Source organism: Moschus berezovskii, chromosome 17 (assembly GCF_049115385.1).
Source record: "Moschus berezovskii isolate FMDL1 chromosome 17, NW_MosBer_1.0, whole genome shotgun sequence".
NCBI classification, from domain to species: domain Eukaryota; kingdom Metazoa; phylum Chordata; class Mammalia; order Artiodactyla; family Moschidae; genus Moschus; species Moschus berezovskii.
Window position 1 is genome coordinate 70860326 of NC_142476.1, and position 15298 is coordinate 70875623.

Genomic DNA, 15298 nt, shown 5'->3' on the forward strand with positions numbered 1-15298 from the left:
CAGGAAAAACCAGTGGGAAAAAGTCTCCTTTTATCTTTTCCTTTTCTTCATTCATCTGATCTCTCACTTTGTATTAACAAAAACATCTGTTCATGGTAAAACCAAATCTTTGCTCTTGCTATACTCTGAAGCCTTTTTAAAGAAACAGATTCTTCCCCAAATCAGATATTTCAACTATAATGAAATTCACTGTCAGATTAAAAAACCTTACTTTTAAGTTTAAAACAGTCAATCCTTAATTATCTCTTGTACCCAGGGGATAACAGGCATGCATGATCCCTAGGTATTTTTTAACTCTGAAATGTATTTCTTTACCTATAATTAGAAATAGGTAGCCAATATTCTGGAAACCAATAATACTTAACATTAAGAAACAAACACAATTTACACAGACTCTACCCAGAAATATATACTCAAGAGCATTTGTGGCTGCTGTGTCATGTTCCTGGTATCAACACACATGCTTTCATGCATTATGTGGACAGCATCAGCTCTAGCACTCAAAGCTTTGGCCTAGAGAGGCCAGGAATATCTTTCTGTTGGCTTTAAAATGTTGTTCTCTTACTGGAACATTGGGACTAGGGGTAATTAAGGATTCTGATATTTTTAAAGCATCCTTTAGTTTTTGCCAGATTAAAAAAAAAAAGGTTCAAATTTTAAATTGAAAAGCTATCAGTAAAACTCAGAGACAAAGTTGATCTTAAATAAAGTACAATGAGAATACTGAATTAGTAATAGAGTATGTTCTGTTTCTAAGAGCAGCAGTTGCAAAGTTCCATCTTTATACAGCCTCCAACAGAGAGCACCCAGTATTAGGAACAAAGAAAACATTCATTTTGAAACAAGATAAGGGGATGGTGAACTTAAAAGGAAACAAATGCCAACTGAAACTTAAGTTTTCTCTCCTTTTTAGTATGAAGTACCTCTTGGAAATGAGTACTTTTATACTGTCAGAATGATTGTAGAAAGTTATTTTTCTTTCATTAAAAAATAATACCTATTTCAGCAGCCAAATAGTTTAGACGTATTATTGTTCTACTGTTCATTTATTATTGTTTATCTTTTTAATACACAACAGCAAACTTAAAGTCCAACTTCTGGCCTTTCATTAGCAGACAGCACCAGTCTAGCTTCTTCCATCAGTGGTTTAACAAAAGATATAATGAATCCAAGTTTATCCATCAGTAAAACAGTTTGTTTCAGAACTGCAACCAACCCTGTCAATGACATCATCACAGATTTATATCATAGATTTTAAGCTAAAAGTAACTAATATGATTTCATTAGTTCAGTTAACTTTATTAATAAAGTTTGTTAATAAAGTTAGCATCTGAACAGGTAAGTTGAATAAGGTATTCAAACCCAGGAGTCACTGGTACAAGTATAAGTACTTGACTTTTAAAAGGATACATTTCCTTGGAGTTCACATTTTTATTGTTTTGTTTAGTTGAATAAAAAACATGCTCAAAAGAATGATTCAGATTAGGTTTCTGAATACAACCTTGGTTATCCACTCACAGATAAAACACAAGTTACAAACTGGAATGCTAACTGGACAAACACTGAAATTTGGTACCAATGAGAACTAGCCTTGACACCCCAATGTACAGACAACTGGTAGGACACACCTGTTTTCTTTTCTCTAGTCTCTCTTGTTTTAACTTCTCTTTTTCCTTTTCCAGCTCTTTGTTTCTGACCAGGATGGTGGGTTTGCTTTCAGGAATCTTCTTGCTCAGGACTCTAGCCATGGCATCTGCCCAGCCCGCGTTAGTCCCCACATTGGCCTCTGCAGCACTGTCACTGCCATCCTCGCAGGGTTCAGCTTCATCTTCGTTGTCAGCTTCCACTGCTTCATCACCAGAGGAAAAGTGATCTTTTTCCAATCCACAGCTTCCTAGAGAACCTAACAGTAGAAACAAACTAAACTTTAATACTGGAGGCAGAGTTTGGCAAGGCCTTGGTGAGGCCCCTGCCCCGGGGCCTTCCTAAGGCTAATGGTTCTCCATCTGTCTCCATTCTTATTTCCAAGTCCCACAGCTGCAGTGAGAGTGGAGAATGGCAGGACCCTCCATCCTACTGTCACCCATCCGCAAAGACCTGGCCGGGTCATGTGGACAGAGGAGGCCGCCACAGCATCAGCACCCAGGACCCAGGGAATGGAAGTAAATCCACCAGCCTCAGGGCATCCTGTGGTCAATGGTGATAGATGCTGCCATGGGGCTGCTGCAGGGTATGCCCAAAACCCACAGGCTTTTAATTGTGTTATTAAACTACTTGAAGAGACTAACAAATATTATTTTAAAAACAAATAACAACAACAAACTTTAATCTGTCAAGAAAATGGAATACTGTTTCCATGGCACAGAGAAGTCAGAGTAAGTTCTCTGAGGGCTTTGGCCCAGATGTTTAAAATCCTGAATCCTGGTTCGGAAAAATCTAAACACTTGTTTCCTTTTATAGAATCTGCCTATAACATTAATAAACTGGGTGTTGCAACATTTTTGAAAAAATAATGAAGTGATATGTGCCCAAAATCTGACTGCACTGCTGGATGGCTGAATGAAAATATCAAGTTTTGAGTGAAGGATACAAATTTGTACACTGTGGAGTTGTACCGTGCAGAACCACCCAGAACCACCCAAAGCATACACATGAAACTATGTCATCTGTAAGATTCAAACGGCTGAGATCAGAGGAGTGGCCAAAACATGATCCAGTTGGTGGCCTCGCTTGAAAAACAACCTGCTGAGAACCCCTGGGTACTTTAAGTTTTGCAGTCTGTCTCAAATTCTGAAGCTCACTGTAGTTTAACAAGAGCACAAGTGCCAGTGAAATCTGTGTGCAACTATATGATCCAGAGCCTTCTGAAGAGCTTCTGCTTTGCTCTTCAAAAACCTGCGGAACTAAATTAGGAAATACTTCAAAAGTAGTTTTATATTAGCTCATGGCTACAATCAAAGAGAATGGAACTGACTGTATAGTCAGCTCTTCCACTCCGAGTGATCCTCCCTAACCTCTTGACTTGAAGTCATGAATTAAGACAGAACTGCTGAAAAGACTTGACTTAGCTAGTCATCACTACACTTGCTTTTTGGTATTATGTTTGCCTGATATCTTTTGTTTTTTTCATTGCTGAGAACTCATGAAACAAAAGGATGGAAAACTAAGTATTTAATACATTTCAAACAAAAATTTACAGCATATTAGAAAATGGCAAATAAAAATACATAAAACAAATCGGTTTATACATATGAGTCTCAAGCATAGGAGTAAAAATGAAGTATCTTCAAAAAGTAACAGAACAATACATAAAATTAAACACAGAGAGCAAAATAATACTTTAAAAAAGCATGATCTTACATAAAGTATGTTAATGATATCAAAAAATTAAAGGAAATGATAAAGAAGCAAGAATCACTAATAATTCTACTGCCCTAATGTGTTGCATATTTCTTAATAAAGAAAAAAAAATTTGAAACAGAACTTAACTTTATGCATAATTTGAAGCCTCCACTGTATCCTGTATGCCTGGCAAATTTAAGAAATCTGAGAACGTGACAAGGATGTGACATGTGGGGATTTAGGCAATATAAAAACGCTCACTGCCTGCAATGTAAGAGAAAGTATACAAATTTTGCCAAACAAAAGCTGAAAGCACTACCATTCAATGAAAATCTGTGTGTCTACTATATACCAGATTCCAGAGCCCAGAAGCACCTCCTAGGATCAGCATTCCCTGGAAAGTACATTCAGAAACAGAGTCTGGGGAATGTAGTTAAGTGAAAAACATGTATGTTAATACTGAATATGTTTATTCCTCAGAGTCAGCAGCACTGGACAGGTAATAACAACAAAATAAACAATTCTTTGAAAAGTACTTCTTCTAGGTACGCATTCATCTAAATGTAAAGATGCATAACGGTTTGTGTCAATGAAGAATCTCTGAGTGATCAGAAGCAGAGGTCTCTACTAGTTCCTGGTAAAAAATGTCAAAACTACAACACTGACACCTAGTGTTTTGTCCTAATGAAGTCACACGGAAACTGCAGTGAATTTCACATATTCACCTACACTGTAAAGGCAGCCAAAGACTTTCTGGTTGTATAAGCCACTGCAGTTCTCCATTTCTAAACCTGGGCTATTTTTCCTTGGTGTGTTTCTTACCCAGCTTGACTACCACAACATGCATGATACGGACACAATAAATTCATGAAGTTTTATAACACCATTTCATACAACCTGCACTTACCCCACCAATTAAAAAAAAAAAAATTCCAGAAGAATTTGCTGCAGTCATGGGCTTTTTATTTTACTATATTTTTAAGACTCCCTAACTCAGAAGTTTTCAGTCATGCATTCACGGCCAATGGAAATGATGGTATTTTCTAGAAATAAATTTAAATATGTCAATGTTATGAGGTCAGCTAGCATACAAAAAAACAAAGTTTTCTTCTGGAATACCAAAGCAAGCGAATCACTACACAAGTCAGAAAATAGAACTGGCCCTTAAAATTTTACTGTGGCCAATGAAGACAAGAGTTTTTTGAATTTACCACAAACTGATATTCAACAGAAGTGGATGTAACCCAGTGATCTAAAGGCCCCAGATAAGCAAAAAATTCCTTTGAAGTCCTGTGTGTTATTTTAAACATTAACTCTAATTTTTCATTCTATTTAAAAAACCTGGAAATTAAGGAAGAGTGACAAAGAATGTTTACTGGAAGTAATAACTAACGGTTCCAACAGAACTTTCTGTACTTATGGAAATGTTCTCTTATCAGAGCTGCCCACCAACCACAAGAGCCTAGTGGGTCCTTCACATGTGGCTAGTACAATGAAGTCACTGAATTTTTTTTAACTTGACAAAGTTTTAATTACTTCAGCGTGACTAGTGGCCACCACATTGGGCAGGGCAAGGTTAGACTTCTGAGGTAACCAGGTAGGCAGAGGCATCTCTGCATCTCTTGCTGCGCTTTCTCCAAACTTCCATTAGCCTTTTAAACTTGCCATCTGTCCCTCATCCCAGATACGGTGAGCTGCTGGCAAAAAGTGAGTTATTTTCCTTAGCCTTTGGAACTGGGATAAAGTTTTTTAAAAAAACTCACAGTACTTCAATATTTACCAAGTACTCATGAATCAAGATGAAGGAAGGAGAAAATGAAAAATCTAGATTTTCCCCTTGAAGAAGTCAAATATTTAGTAGGATACATAAATCAGTTAACACCAAAAGAAAATTTTGGTTTAAAAATTGTAAGCATTCTTCTAATAGAAAAATAACGAAGAAAAAGGTTTAGGGGTATCTTTTACAAAGATGATTTCAAGTTATTTCTTAAAGGTAAAGTAAGAGCTGGAATGACAAGAGAAAGAAAAGGCCACAGAAGTAACATTATACAACAAAGCCAACCGAAAGAGGCATGGGCAAGATCACTGAATCTAGAACTGAAAACACTCTAGACTTGAGTCGATGCTCTGTATTAAAATTAAAATTACTACTGTAATCATCACTACAGCACTCCAGGCAGAAGAAACCAGCATGGCCAAAAAGCAGGGGTATGTTGAAGAAGGTAAGATATGTAAAATATAAAGAAGTTCACATAGGCTGAAACTGGAGATGTGGGGATTTAACGGTAAGAACTGGGTGTGAAAACCTGGTTAGTTTATATAAATAAGCCGGTCTGATTTATCATCCAAGAAAAAAAACACACATTGAGCCCCAGGTTCTGCACTATAGGTGTGTACTTCCAGTAAGTGGCCAAACTGCTAATGCCATTTTCACCTCCCACTTACCTCAGATCCCTCAAGAAAGTTTCTCTACTGGATTAAGAAAGTTGTTCTTTTAAAATACAATTATCATCTGGGAGCACTAAGGATATTGCTTAACTTTGATCTTACTTCACACCTTTAGAGTTTACTCTAAATCAAACAGAACTTGTAAAAATTTGAGATCAGTAAGTAGTGGTTAAAGAGTAAAGACACAGAACTCCGGCTGACTGATTCAATCTTAACTCCAGACACACACCTACGTGACTTTTCTAAAGGTTTTTACCTTCTCAACCTTAGTTTCCTTGTCTATAAAAATGGCAATAAAACAGTACCTACTTCATGGGGTTTTATGATAATTAACTCAGTTTCTTAAAAGAGAGCCTAGCCCATAGGAAATGTTTACATGTCAATTACACGCCTCCCCGCCCCCCACCCCCATGCCCCTCAAGACATACATAATGTGGCTGCAGAGAACACAGGAACAAAGGACAGCTCTGGTGGCTGGAATCTACAGGATATATGAGGTGCTGAATGGGAAGCTTTAGATGACCTGTTACAGCACAGGGGTTAAGCACTCAGGATATAAAATAAGCAGACGTGGAGCTATGCCCCATTTCCATTACTTCCTACTAGCATAATCTTGAGCAAGTTACCTAACCCCTCTGTGTCTCAGTAAACTGGGAACATGGGAACAAAAACAGTACCTACCTCACTAGGTTGTTATGGTGATTAAATGAGATAAAACAGGAAAAGCACTTAGCACAGCTCTAGCACACAGTAGGCATTAAATAGATGATAATAATCAGAAGACAGACAAGGAGACTAAGAACCTGGGAGCCAGAGCAGGGAGGCATCCCAAAAGTCCTAAAAAGGACTGACAAAAGATAGGGGGAGGGGGAATAAATTTTCCTTCCACTATAATTCCACCCAGTCTTGGCTATCCTCTAACTCATATGCCAGGGGTTCACGGTGGGCAAGACACCCTCGATTCAATTTTAGAAGCAGTCAATGTCTCTGTCCTACAGCTTTCCAAGTATTCCAAAACAATGATGAATGTTAACCAGCCATCAAGTGTTTAGGGCAGGTACTCTTTAAAGTGCTATTTATGCTTTATCACTCAATCCTCACAACACTCTCTGAGATGCTATTATTATTCTATTTACAAAGAGAATGGTTCTGAAGTTTAGAAAAGTTTTAAAAATGTCCAGTCACAAAGTGAACAAGGTAGGGTGACAGGGTGCTGATTTCTGAGGCACTGCTAAGCTCTGAACCAAGATTCAACTCTGACTAATGTATACTGAACTAATACAGAGAGTAGCCACAATACATTGGGTCAGCCAAAAAGTTCATTTGGGATTATCCTACCAAAAACCTGAACAAACTTTTTGGCCAACTCAATAGCTTAATAAAGCTTGAATTAGAAGAGGAATTTCTCTCTAAGCCATAGCTAACCAGAACGGTCAGTGTTCACATCCCATTCTCATTTCACCCCTAGTCACACAGAGCTCTAGGGAACCGCTGCTCTCCAGTCCAGGTATTAAAGCATCTGTTCTATCACATCTCGTGCTCTTTCCTGCCCTTTACTACTTAATTTAGAATATTCAAAACTGATACTTGAAAACATTTTAAAAAGCATTTACCTCTTAAAAAAAAAATGAAGTTACTCAGCTTTCCATACAAATAACCAAAAATAAAGTGAAAGTTTTACCACAGGACAAACTGTCAGATGTGATTACTGTGTGCTATCTGGGCAAGCCAGACAGAGCCTGGAAGTAGTCTGTTTCCTGAGCCTGTTCTATAAATTGCTAAACTACTCAAGTAGGACTATGATACACTTCATTTCTTAGGCATGTTCCTTTGTTATCTTGCTGATGCTGCTGCTGCTGCTAAGTCACTTCAGTCATGTCCGACTCTGTGTGACCCCATAGACGGAAGCCCACCAGGCTCCCCCGTCCCTGGGATTCTCCAGGCAAGAACACTGGAGTGGGTTGCCATTTCCTTCTCCAATGTGTGAAAGTGAAAAGTGAAAGTGAAGTTGCTCAGTCGTGTCCAACTCTTAGCGATCCCACGGACTGCAGCCTACCAGGCTCCTCCATCCATGGGATTTTCTAGGCAAGAGTACTGGAGTGGCTTGCCATTGCCTTCTCCGAGAGCCAAGCATACGTGGTATCTAAACCACCACCAAGGTATTAATTCAATAAATCTGAGTAGTTCCAGGTTAACTCATGTAAGGGTGTCATCCTCTCCTTCATAACACTTGGCATTGATGTATTACTCGAATGCTGACTACAGCAGCTTTCCTTACACGTATCTCTGATTTGGGATCATTCGCAATTTTACTATGACCAAGGTTCAAACCCTACTGAAAAGTAAGTATTACAATTTACCAAAACTTACAGTCTGACTCATTTTGCTATCATTCAAGTTTATATCACATATAACTTCTGCTAATCTGTAACCTCAGTGATATCTGGTACATGAGAAAAGAGGGTAAAAATCACATTAAGAGAAGTTTCCAATTTTATAATAAATGGCTTTCAAGTACTACATCACGTATCAGGATTCATGCCAAGTTCTGAAACACAGCTTTTACCAAAGCTTTAAGGTAAAGAACTAGGAAACTTCTGCAAAGTCTGACAAACAATATCCAAGAGTTTTACACTCATGAAAGCACAATTTTCTACCTTTCTTACACAACATGTCATGAGAAATTAAAGCCAGAAGGTAAAAAATAAAAACGCAAACTACATACGGGCTACACTTGTGTGTTTTTCTAGGAAACGTAAGTAGCATCTAGACGAAGGAAGCTGCTTTCAAATGTTGATACAAGGCACATCCTGATCAATTTTTATGAACCAATTAAAATTCAAAGATAAGTCTATGACTCAACTTCCTGATAAAATGAGCTGGTACACTTCAATAACAAGCCTGTAACGTGCACACTGATTTCTCATGTGTCTGAAGTTCGCTTCAATCACCTGCCTTTATAGTCTCTCAGAATCCAGTCTCTGTGAATTTTTTATAACTTAATATAGTTCTGCCAAGGCCAGACGTACACAAATATCTGAACTAGAAAAGCTATTTCCGGGGACTTTCCTGGTGGTCCAGTAGTTAAGAATCTGCTTTCCAATACAGGGGACACAGGTTCGATCCCTGGCAGGGAGCTAAGATCCTGCATATTGTAGGGCAGCTAAACCTGCTTGCTGCAATTAATACTCGAAGCAGCCAAATAAATAAATAAATATAAAAAAGAGAAAAGCTATTTTATGTATCACCTTTCCAGAAATATATGATTCCACAGGCGGAAAAACAAAAATCCATTTCTTACACTAAATAGAAAATTCTGAGTTAAACCAAAGGAAAACATCTCCATCCAAAGAATCTACATTACTGAATTTATTAAATAAAAGGCCTTTTATTATTGACAAATAATACTGAAGAGATATTGAATATCAATATTGATAATACTGATATCAAATAAAAATTGATAATTCAATATTGATATTGATTATTAATAATATTCAATAAATTTATTGAAGAGACAGATTCTAAATCCTGAAAGAAAAGGCAGAGGGAGACAACTAAACAGAAATCTAGAGAAGCTGGTTAAGAGAAAGTGAAGGGGAAAAAAGAGTACTAGTGGGCCAGCATAAGCATGGCGAGCAGGGAGGAGAGCAAACGTGTTCAAGAGATGATGAGTTCAGACACTGTGTCACCAGCAAGCTAGGGGGCAACAAGATGTGTGCCCGGAGGAGTGAACAGCCGTCAGGTCATACGCAGATCACCAGTGCACAGTGACATGGGCCAGCCTCCTTATTCACTGGATACTGTTTCGAAGATGAAATCGTGAATTCAGCCTGGCAAATACTAAGTGCACACCATCTACAGAACTAGGCAAAGACGATCCATGGCTGTCAAAATCACTATCACCGAAAAATAAACAGAACCACTATTTATGCCTAATTTACCACGAAAACATGACTGGATGGTTACTTACGGAGTAAGAAGGACAGAATTAAGAGATAACATCTGGCATCTATGGACTGAACAGTTTTCCACTGAGAGGCTTTCTACTATAATGGAAAACAGTATCTTCAAGACTCTGTCTCCTCATCTGGAAAACAGAAAGGCCACCAGCTCCCGTGCAGGGGTACCTGAGGAAATTCTAACCTCTCTTCTAGAGAAAGCTCCAGCTTATAAACATCACTGTTATCAAAGGCTGGATGGCTTACTGGGTGGCCGAGAGATGGGACTAGCAGTTTTGTTTCATCAGAAAAGATGTCACGATCATGACTCCAAATAGTTATGAGAAGGCTGTTGTTTAGTCGCTAAATAGTGCCTGACTCTTCCTGAACCTATGGATGTAGCTCACCAGGCTCCTCCATCCATGGGATTTCCCAAGCAAGAATACTGGAGTAGGTTGTCATTTTCTTCTCCGGGGGATCTTCCCAACCCAGGGATCGAACCTGCATCTCCTGCACTGGCAGGCAGTTTCTTTACCACTGAGCCACAAGAGTATGGTATTTATTTTATGGCTACCATGTGCCAACCATTAAATTAAATGCTTTATATACATGAGCCCATTGAATCCTGAGGAGACACTATTACCACCTCCATTTTATGGATGAGGGAACTAAGGCAAGTTCCCTCATAAGGAGCCCAAAGTCCCTCTGAAAGGCAGGACAAACCCAGGTGCCTCTTATACAACTGAGAAAAGAGTGATCATTGATTTCTGGAGATAATACACAGATTTTAGGAGAAAAGAAAGCACAGGATGGGAGAAGACAGGAAGGAAGGAAGACTACAGTTACAAACGGTGGAAAAAGTGCTATAAAATCTGACCACAAAACACCCCTTAGTGATCGAACCTTGGAGAGTGGAACAAAAAACTGTCTCAATATCATTGTCTGCTTATAACCAATTCGCGCTTAAGATTCTGTGGCCCTGCCTTTTACTTTCCAAAAAGTTTTGTTTTGTTTGATCATTTCTGTCCTCCTGGTTCCTCAACCGTATCAGGGAGTTAGGGGTCAGAGAAAAAGCTGCAGATCAAGCTCCAATACTGATTGTGTCCTCTATCAACTTATCAGCTTATGCACTGCGGGAGCAAGATATAAACCCTCTACATCTCAGTTTCTTACAAGTAAAACGAGGATAAGATTAACAATAACCCTGTCTACAGTACCTAAAACTATTATTATTACTACCCAATTCCTCTAATAGGAATATACCCAAAATTTATGGTGCTACAAATTTATTTGGAAGTTGGTTGTCTAGAAAATTGAATGCTTTCCATCTGAAAAACATTTCAAGTGGGGACCTCCTCTCTGTCTTCAGTGTACTTTCCTAGTGCAATCCCTAACAGAGCTTTGCAACTTTGCCTAACTGTTCAAGACTCTATGGCAGTCACCATTCAGTTAGCAGTGATACTTATAAAGAAGTGTCATTCTCTTGCTTAAAATGTCTCAAGAGCTTCATATTGCCTACAAATAGAGAATCCAATCTTCTTCATATGGCATGCAGGGCCCTTTACAATCTGGCTTTATCCTGTTCCTAGTCTCAATGACACCTCTGAATAGCTAGAGCCACAGCCAACAATTCATTTCAACTAGCCATGTGTTTCAGGAGACTACATGCCACTGTGTGTGCTTTCCCTATGTCTGAGAAAACTGTGCTCTTCACCTCCAGACTTAGAAAACTAAGGCCTGGATGAAATGATTCCTTATTCATTTATTCAGCAAGAAAACTTACTTAGTACCAAAATGTGTAAGGGAGGCCCCATGAGAATAAAGATAAAGAAGACATGTTCCAGCACTTGAACAACTTGTATCCGTAAGGAGAGAGACACGTTAAAATAAAAATAATCATACAGTAGGAGGTTCATGTATAAGACAGAATGTCTATGTATAAGCAATGCCTCGACTGGGTTCTACAGGATATGGATTTCTCTGTCTCCATCCTTATTGTTAACCGGACCAGGATCATGAGAACTACCTGTGTAACTCCCTCTCAATATATTAAGGAGCAATCTCTGAGCAGGAGAAGGTCAGGGGTCGTCTGCGATCCCTTGTAACCTGAGAAGCCCGTGCCAAGAACGATGGTAAAGAGTAGCAGCATGGAGATACCACAGTTGAAAGCCTCAAAATACATTTCCTTCCTTTCAGTATAAACGTCTCTGAAAGACATCTTTATCAACCGCTGCTGCTGCTAAGTCGCTTCAGTCGTGTCCGACTCTGTGTGACCCCATAGGCGGAAGCCCACCAGGCTCCCCCGTCCCTGGGATTCTCCAGGCAAGAACACCGGAGTGGGTTGACATTTCCTTCTCCAATGTGTGAAAGTGAAGTCACTCGGTCATGTCTGACTCGTAGCGACCCCATGGACTGCAGCCCAGCAGGCTCCTCCGTCCACGGGATTTTCCAGGCAAGAGTACCGGAGTGGGGTGCCACTGCCTTCTTCCTATCAACCGCTGCTGCTGCTGCTGCTGCTGCTGCTGCTGAGTCACCGCTACTTTTATTTATTCTACTTTAACCACCTACGGTTTCCCCACTAGTAGCTCATCCCTAATTCCCCAACACACGCACGCACCTACTGCACAAGAAAAATCAAGTATACCAGCCGTCTTCCTCTCTCCGCCTTCCCCTCCTTGCTCCTTATGAGCCTCTCTCGGACTTTCCCTCCGTGCTCCCTAGGAGACCCAACTCATTCTTGTAATTTTAGATATCGCCCTTCCTTTCGCCCCTTGCTACTGTAAGCCTCTTTTTTTTTTTTTTTTTTGCTGCTATAAAAAAAGCAACAGATTCATCTTAATTACAGTGACAATGAAAATGTCTAATAAAAGAACTTGAAGGCTTTAACACGCGACAGAGACTTTCCTTCCCCTGAACACCACTTTCTCAAACCTTCTCACACGGAGCCAAACTCGCCCCTTCGCCGTCCTGGGGAGATGAAATTAGGGCTGCCAGGGGGAAATTGACTCGCACCCCCTGCTTCCCGCAAACTCAGCCCGGCCTTTTCTCTGAGCGGCCAAAGCTCAGCCCAAGTAGGTTACCTTCATTATCGGAAGCGGCTTTGTCCTTATCTTCCAGCTCCGATGCTACCGACGGGACTACCATTTTCATCCTCTTCTTCTTCCTTAGTGAATTTTTCAGCTTTTTCCCCGCACTCACACGTGAGTCGCCAACGGCCGCGGCCATGATTCCTAACCGGAAGCGTTCCTTACATTTGCGTCCGGCAGTAACACAGGGAACTTCGGCATCTAGTTCCGATGAAACAAGGTTCCAGTAAAACAAAGTTCCCGTGAAACAAGGTTCCGGGGCGGGGCCGTCTAGCGGGAGTTCTCTGGCTGGAGCTTCAGAATGCGGGGGAAGAGGACTTGGCTGTAGTCACGAGCTACAGGCTCCGGTAAAAAATAATAATAATGAAAAAAAAAAAAAATCAGTGAGTGTAAGTTCTCCGCTGAGTCCGCCAGCTCGTCCTGGGCCTGGCCTGCCGCCCCACTCTGACCTCAGGCCTACCCAGTCCACTTTAATTTCCTCCCGGTGGCCGCTTCCATATTTGCCGCCTTATTTCTTGGTTTATGGGGTTCTTTGGTTTACGGGGTTCGACGAATGTCCCGAACGTGCCCAGTAAATGCGTTAGAAGATAGAAAGCGAGGAAGATCGCATGGTGGGTTGATAATTAAGAGTATGAGAATGTCCTCCCTTCTGCCCGGATCACCACCAGCAAAGATGCATAACACGCCAGATCTTTCTTAAAACTGATCAGATAAATCTCGCTGTGATTAACCCCTGAGTGGCTTCCAGTTGCACACCGACAAGAAGCTGGATTTCTTCCCCGGGGTCCTGGGTGTGGAGGACTGCAGCCCCATCCTCCTGCCTCGGACCTAGCTCCGCCCGCGCGGTGTAGACCGAGGCTGGAACAGCTGTGCCCCTGGCAAGGTGCCCCTGCCTCCCTCCCGAGGCCGGCCTCTCCCTGAGGTCAGCCTTTGTCTCCTGTTTTCCCAGCCCCGCTTTCCCCAAATCTGCTACCACAATCCGCCGCTATTCCTTTCCCCTGACTTGTCGGCTCCTTCTCTTTAAGGACCATATTTCAGTCACCATCCTACCCGCAAGGCCAGCAACGGGACCTGGCCCAAGGTAGGAACTCGCACATACATTTTAGAAGCGATAAATGAATGAATGACAAATACCAATCACAAAGTTAGTAAGTCGAAGGGATAATGTAGCATATTCTTACATAGTGTTCCATAGGCAGGGCATAGTCTAAAGGCTTTCTGTAAGCTTAGCATTTTCTTGGAAAAGCATTTCTTCGTTTTTTTTTAATATCCAAAATTTCTAAAGGGGGAGGGAGCACACTTTTTCTTTGGGTGCTGTATCTCTCTGCTTCTTTTAACTGCTATTACTATATTCTTTAGAGTTCTCTTCACTTACTAGCGCAGTTATTCGGATCCTATGTGGAATCCACGGGATTTTCCCAACCCAGAGATTGAACGCAGATCTCCTACACTGCAGGCGGATTCTCTACTGTCTGAGCCACGGGGCTCAAACTTATATTAAAATGTATAATCAAATTCCTAAGTAGTATCCATCTCCTGATTGGCCTTGACTGATACAAAGTTAGAATGGGTGTTGTGATGGAAATATTATCAGTACCCAACTACTGTCCCTGCCAGCCTACAGCACTGTTAAAAGTTCCACTAAAGATTATTCATTTTTGGAAGAGTGGGAGGTATTAAGAGGGATTCCCAGGTGGCAGTGATAAAGCATCTGCCTGCCAATGTAGGAAATGCAAGAGACTCCGGTTGGATCCTTGGGTCAGGAAGATTCCTTGGAGTAGGAAATGGGAACCCACTCCCGTATTCTTACCTGGGAAATCCCATAAACAGAGGATCCTGGTGGGGATACAGTCCATGGGGTTGCAAAAGAGTCCTCTCACAGGACTGACTAACATTTTCACTTTCACACCATGTTCATGTATCAGAAGATGCAACATTATTATCACTTCTTCCCAAAGTGGTCAATACATTCAGTGAAATCTCAATCAAAATTCCAACAGACTTTTTGGGGAAATTGACAAACTGTTTATAAAATCCTTATGAAAATTCAAAAAACCTAGAACAACAAAGTAAATGAAAAAGAAGAACAAAGTTCCAGAGTTTGCACTATATAATTTCAAAGCATTATAAAGCTATAGCTACCAATACAGTGTAGTATTACCATCAAGTAGACAAACAGATCAACAGAACAAAATAGAAAGTCAGAAAATAAATACATACACACATATATATGGAACATTGATTTTTGACAAAAGTGCAAAGTCACATCAACAGAGAAAGGACAGTATTTCCAACCAATGTTGTTGGAACAATTGGAAATCCAGATGCGAAAAGATGCACTTCAATTCATACCTTGCACAACACATAAAAATTGATTCGAAATGGAGTAGGCCTACTTCAGTTCAGTTCAATTCAGTTCAGTCACTCAGTCGTGTCTGACTCTTTGCAACCCCATGAATCACAGCACGCCAGGCCTCCCTGTCC

General features: G+C 40.5%; 1 protein-coding gene across 1 annotated transcript in view; it reads right to left on the reverse strand.

The window, feature by feature from the left end:
• Positions 1-12991, reverse strand: part of RRP15 (ribosomal RNA processing 15 homolog) — a 61529-nt gene extending 48538 nt beyond the window's left edge. The window contains exons 1-2 of the mRNA XM_055419886.2: positions 12809-12991; positions 1629-1903 (exon numbers count right to left, since the gene is read on the reverse strand). Coding sequence (XP_055275861.2) covers positions 1629-1903; positions 12809-12953 — 420 coding nt within the window. The 5' untranslated portion in view covers positions 12954-12991. The remainder of the gene's footprint in view (positions 1-1628; positions 1904-12808) is intronic.
• Positions 12992-15298: the final 2307 nt, after the last annotated feature.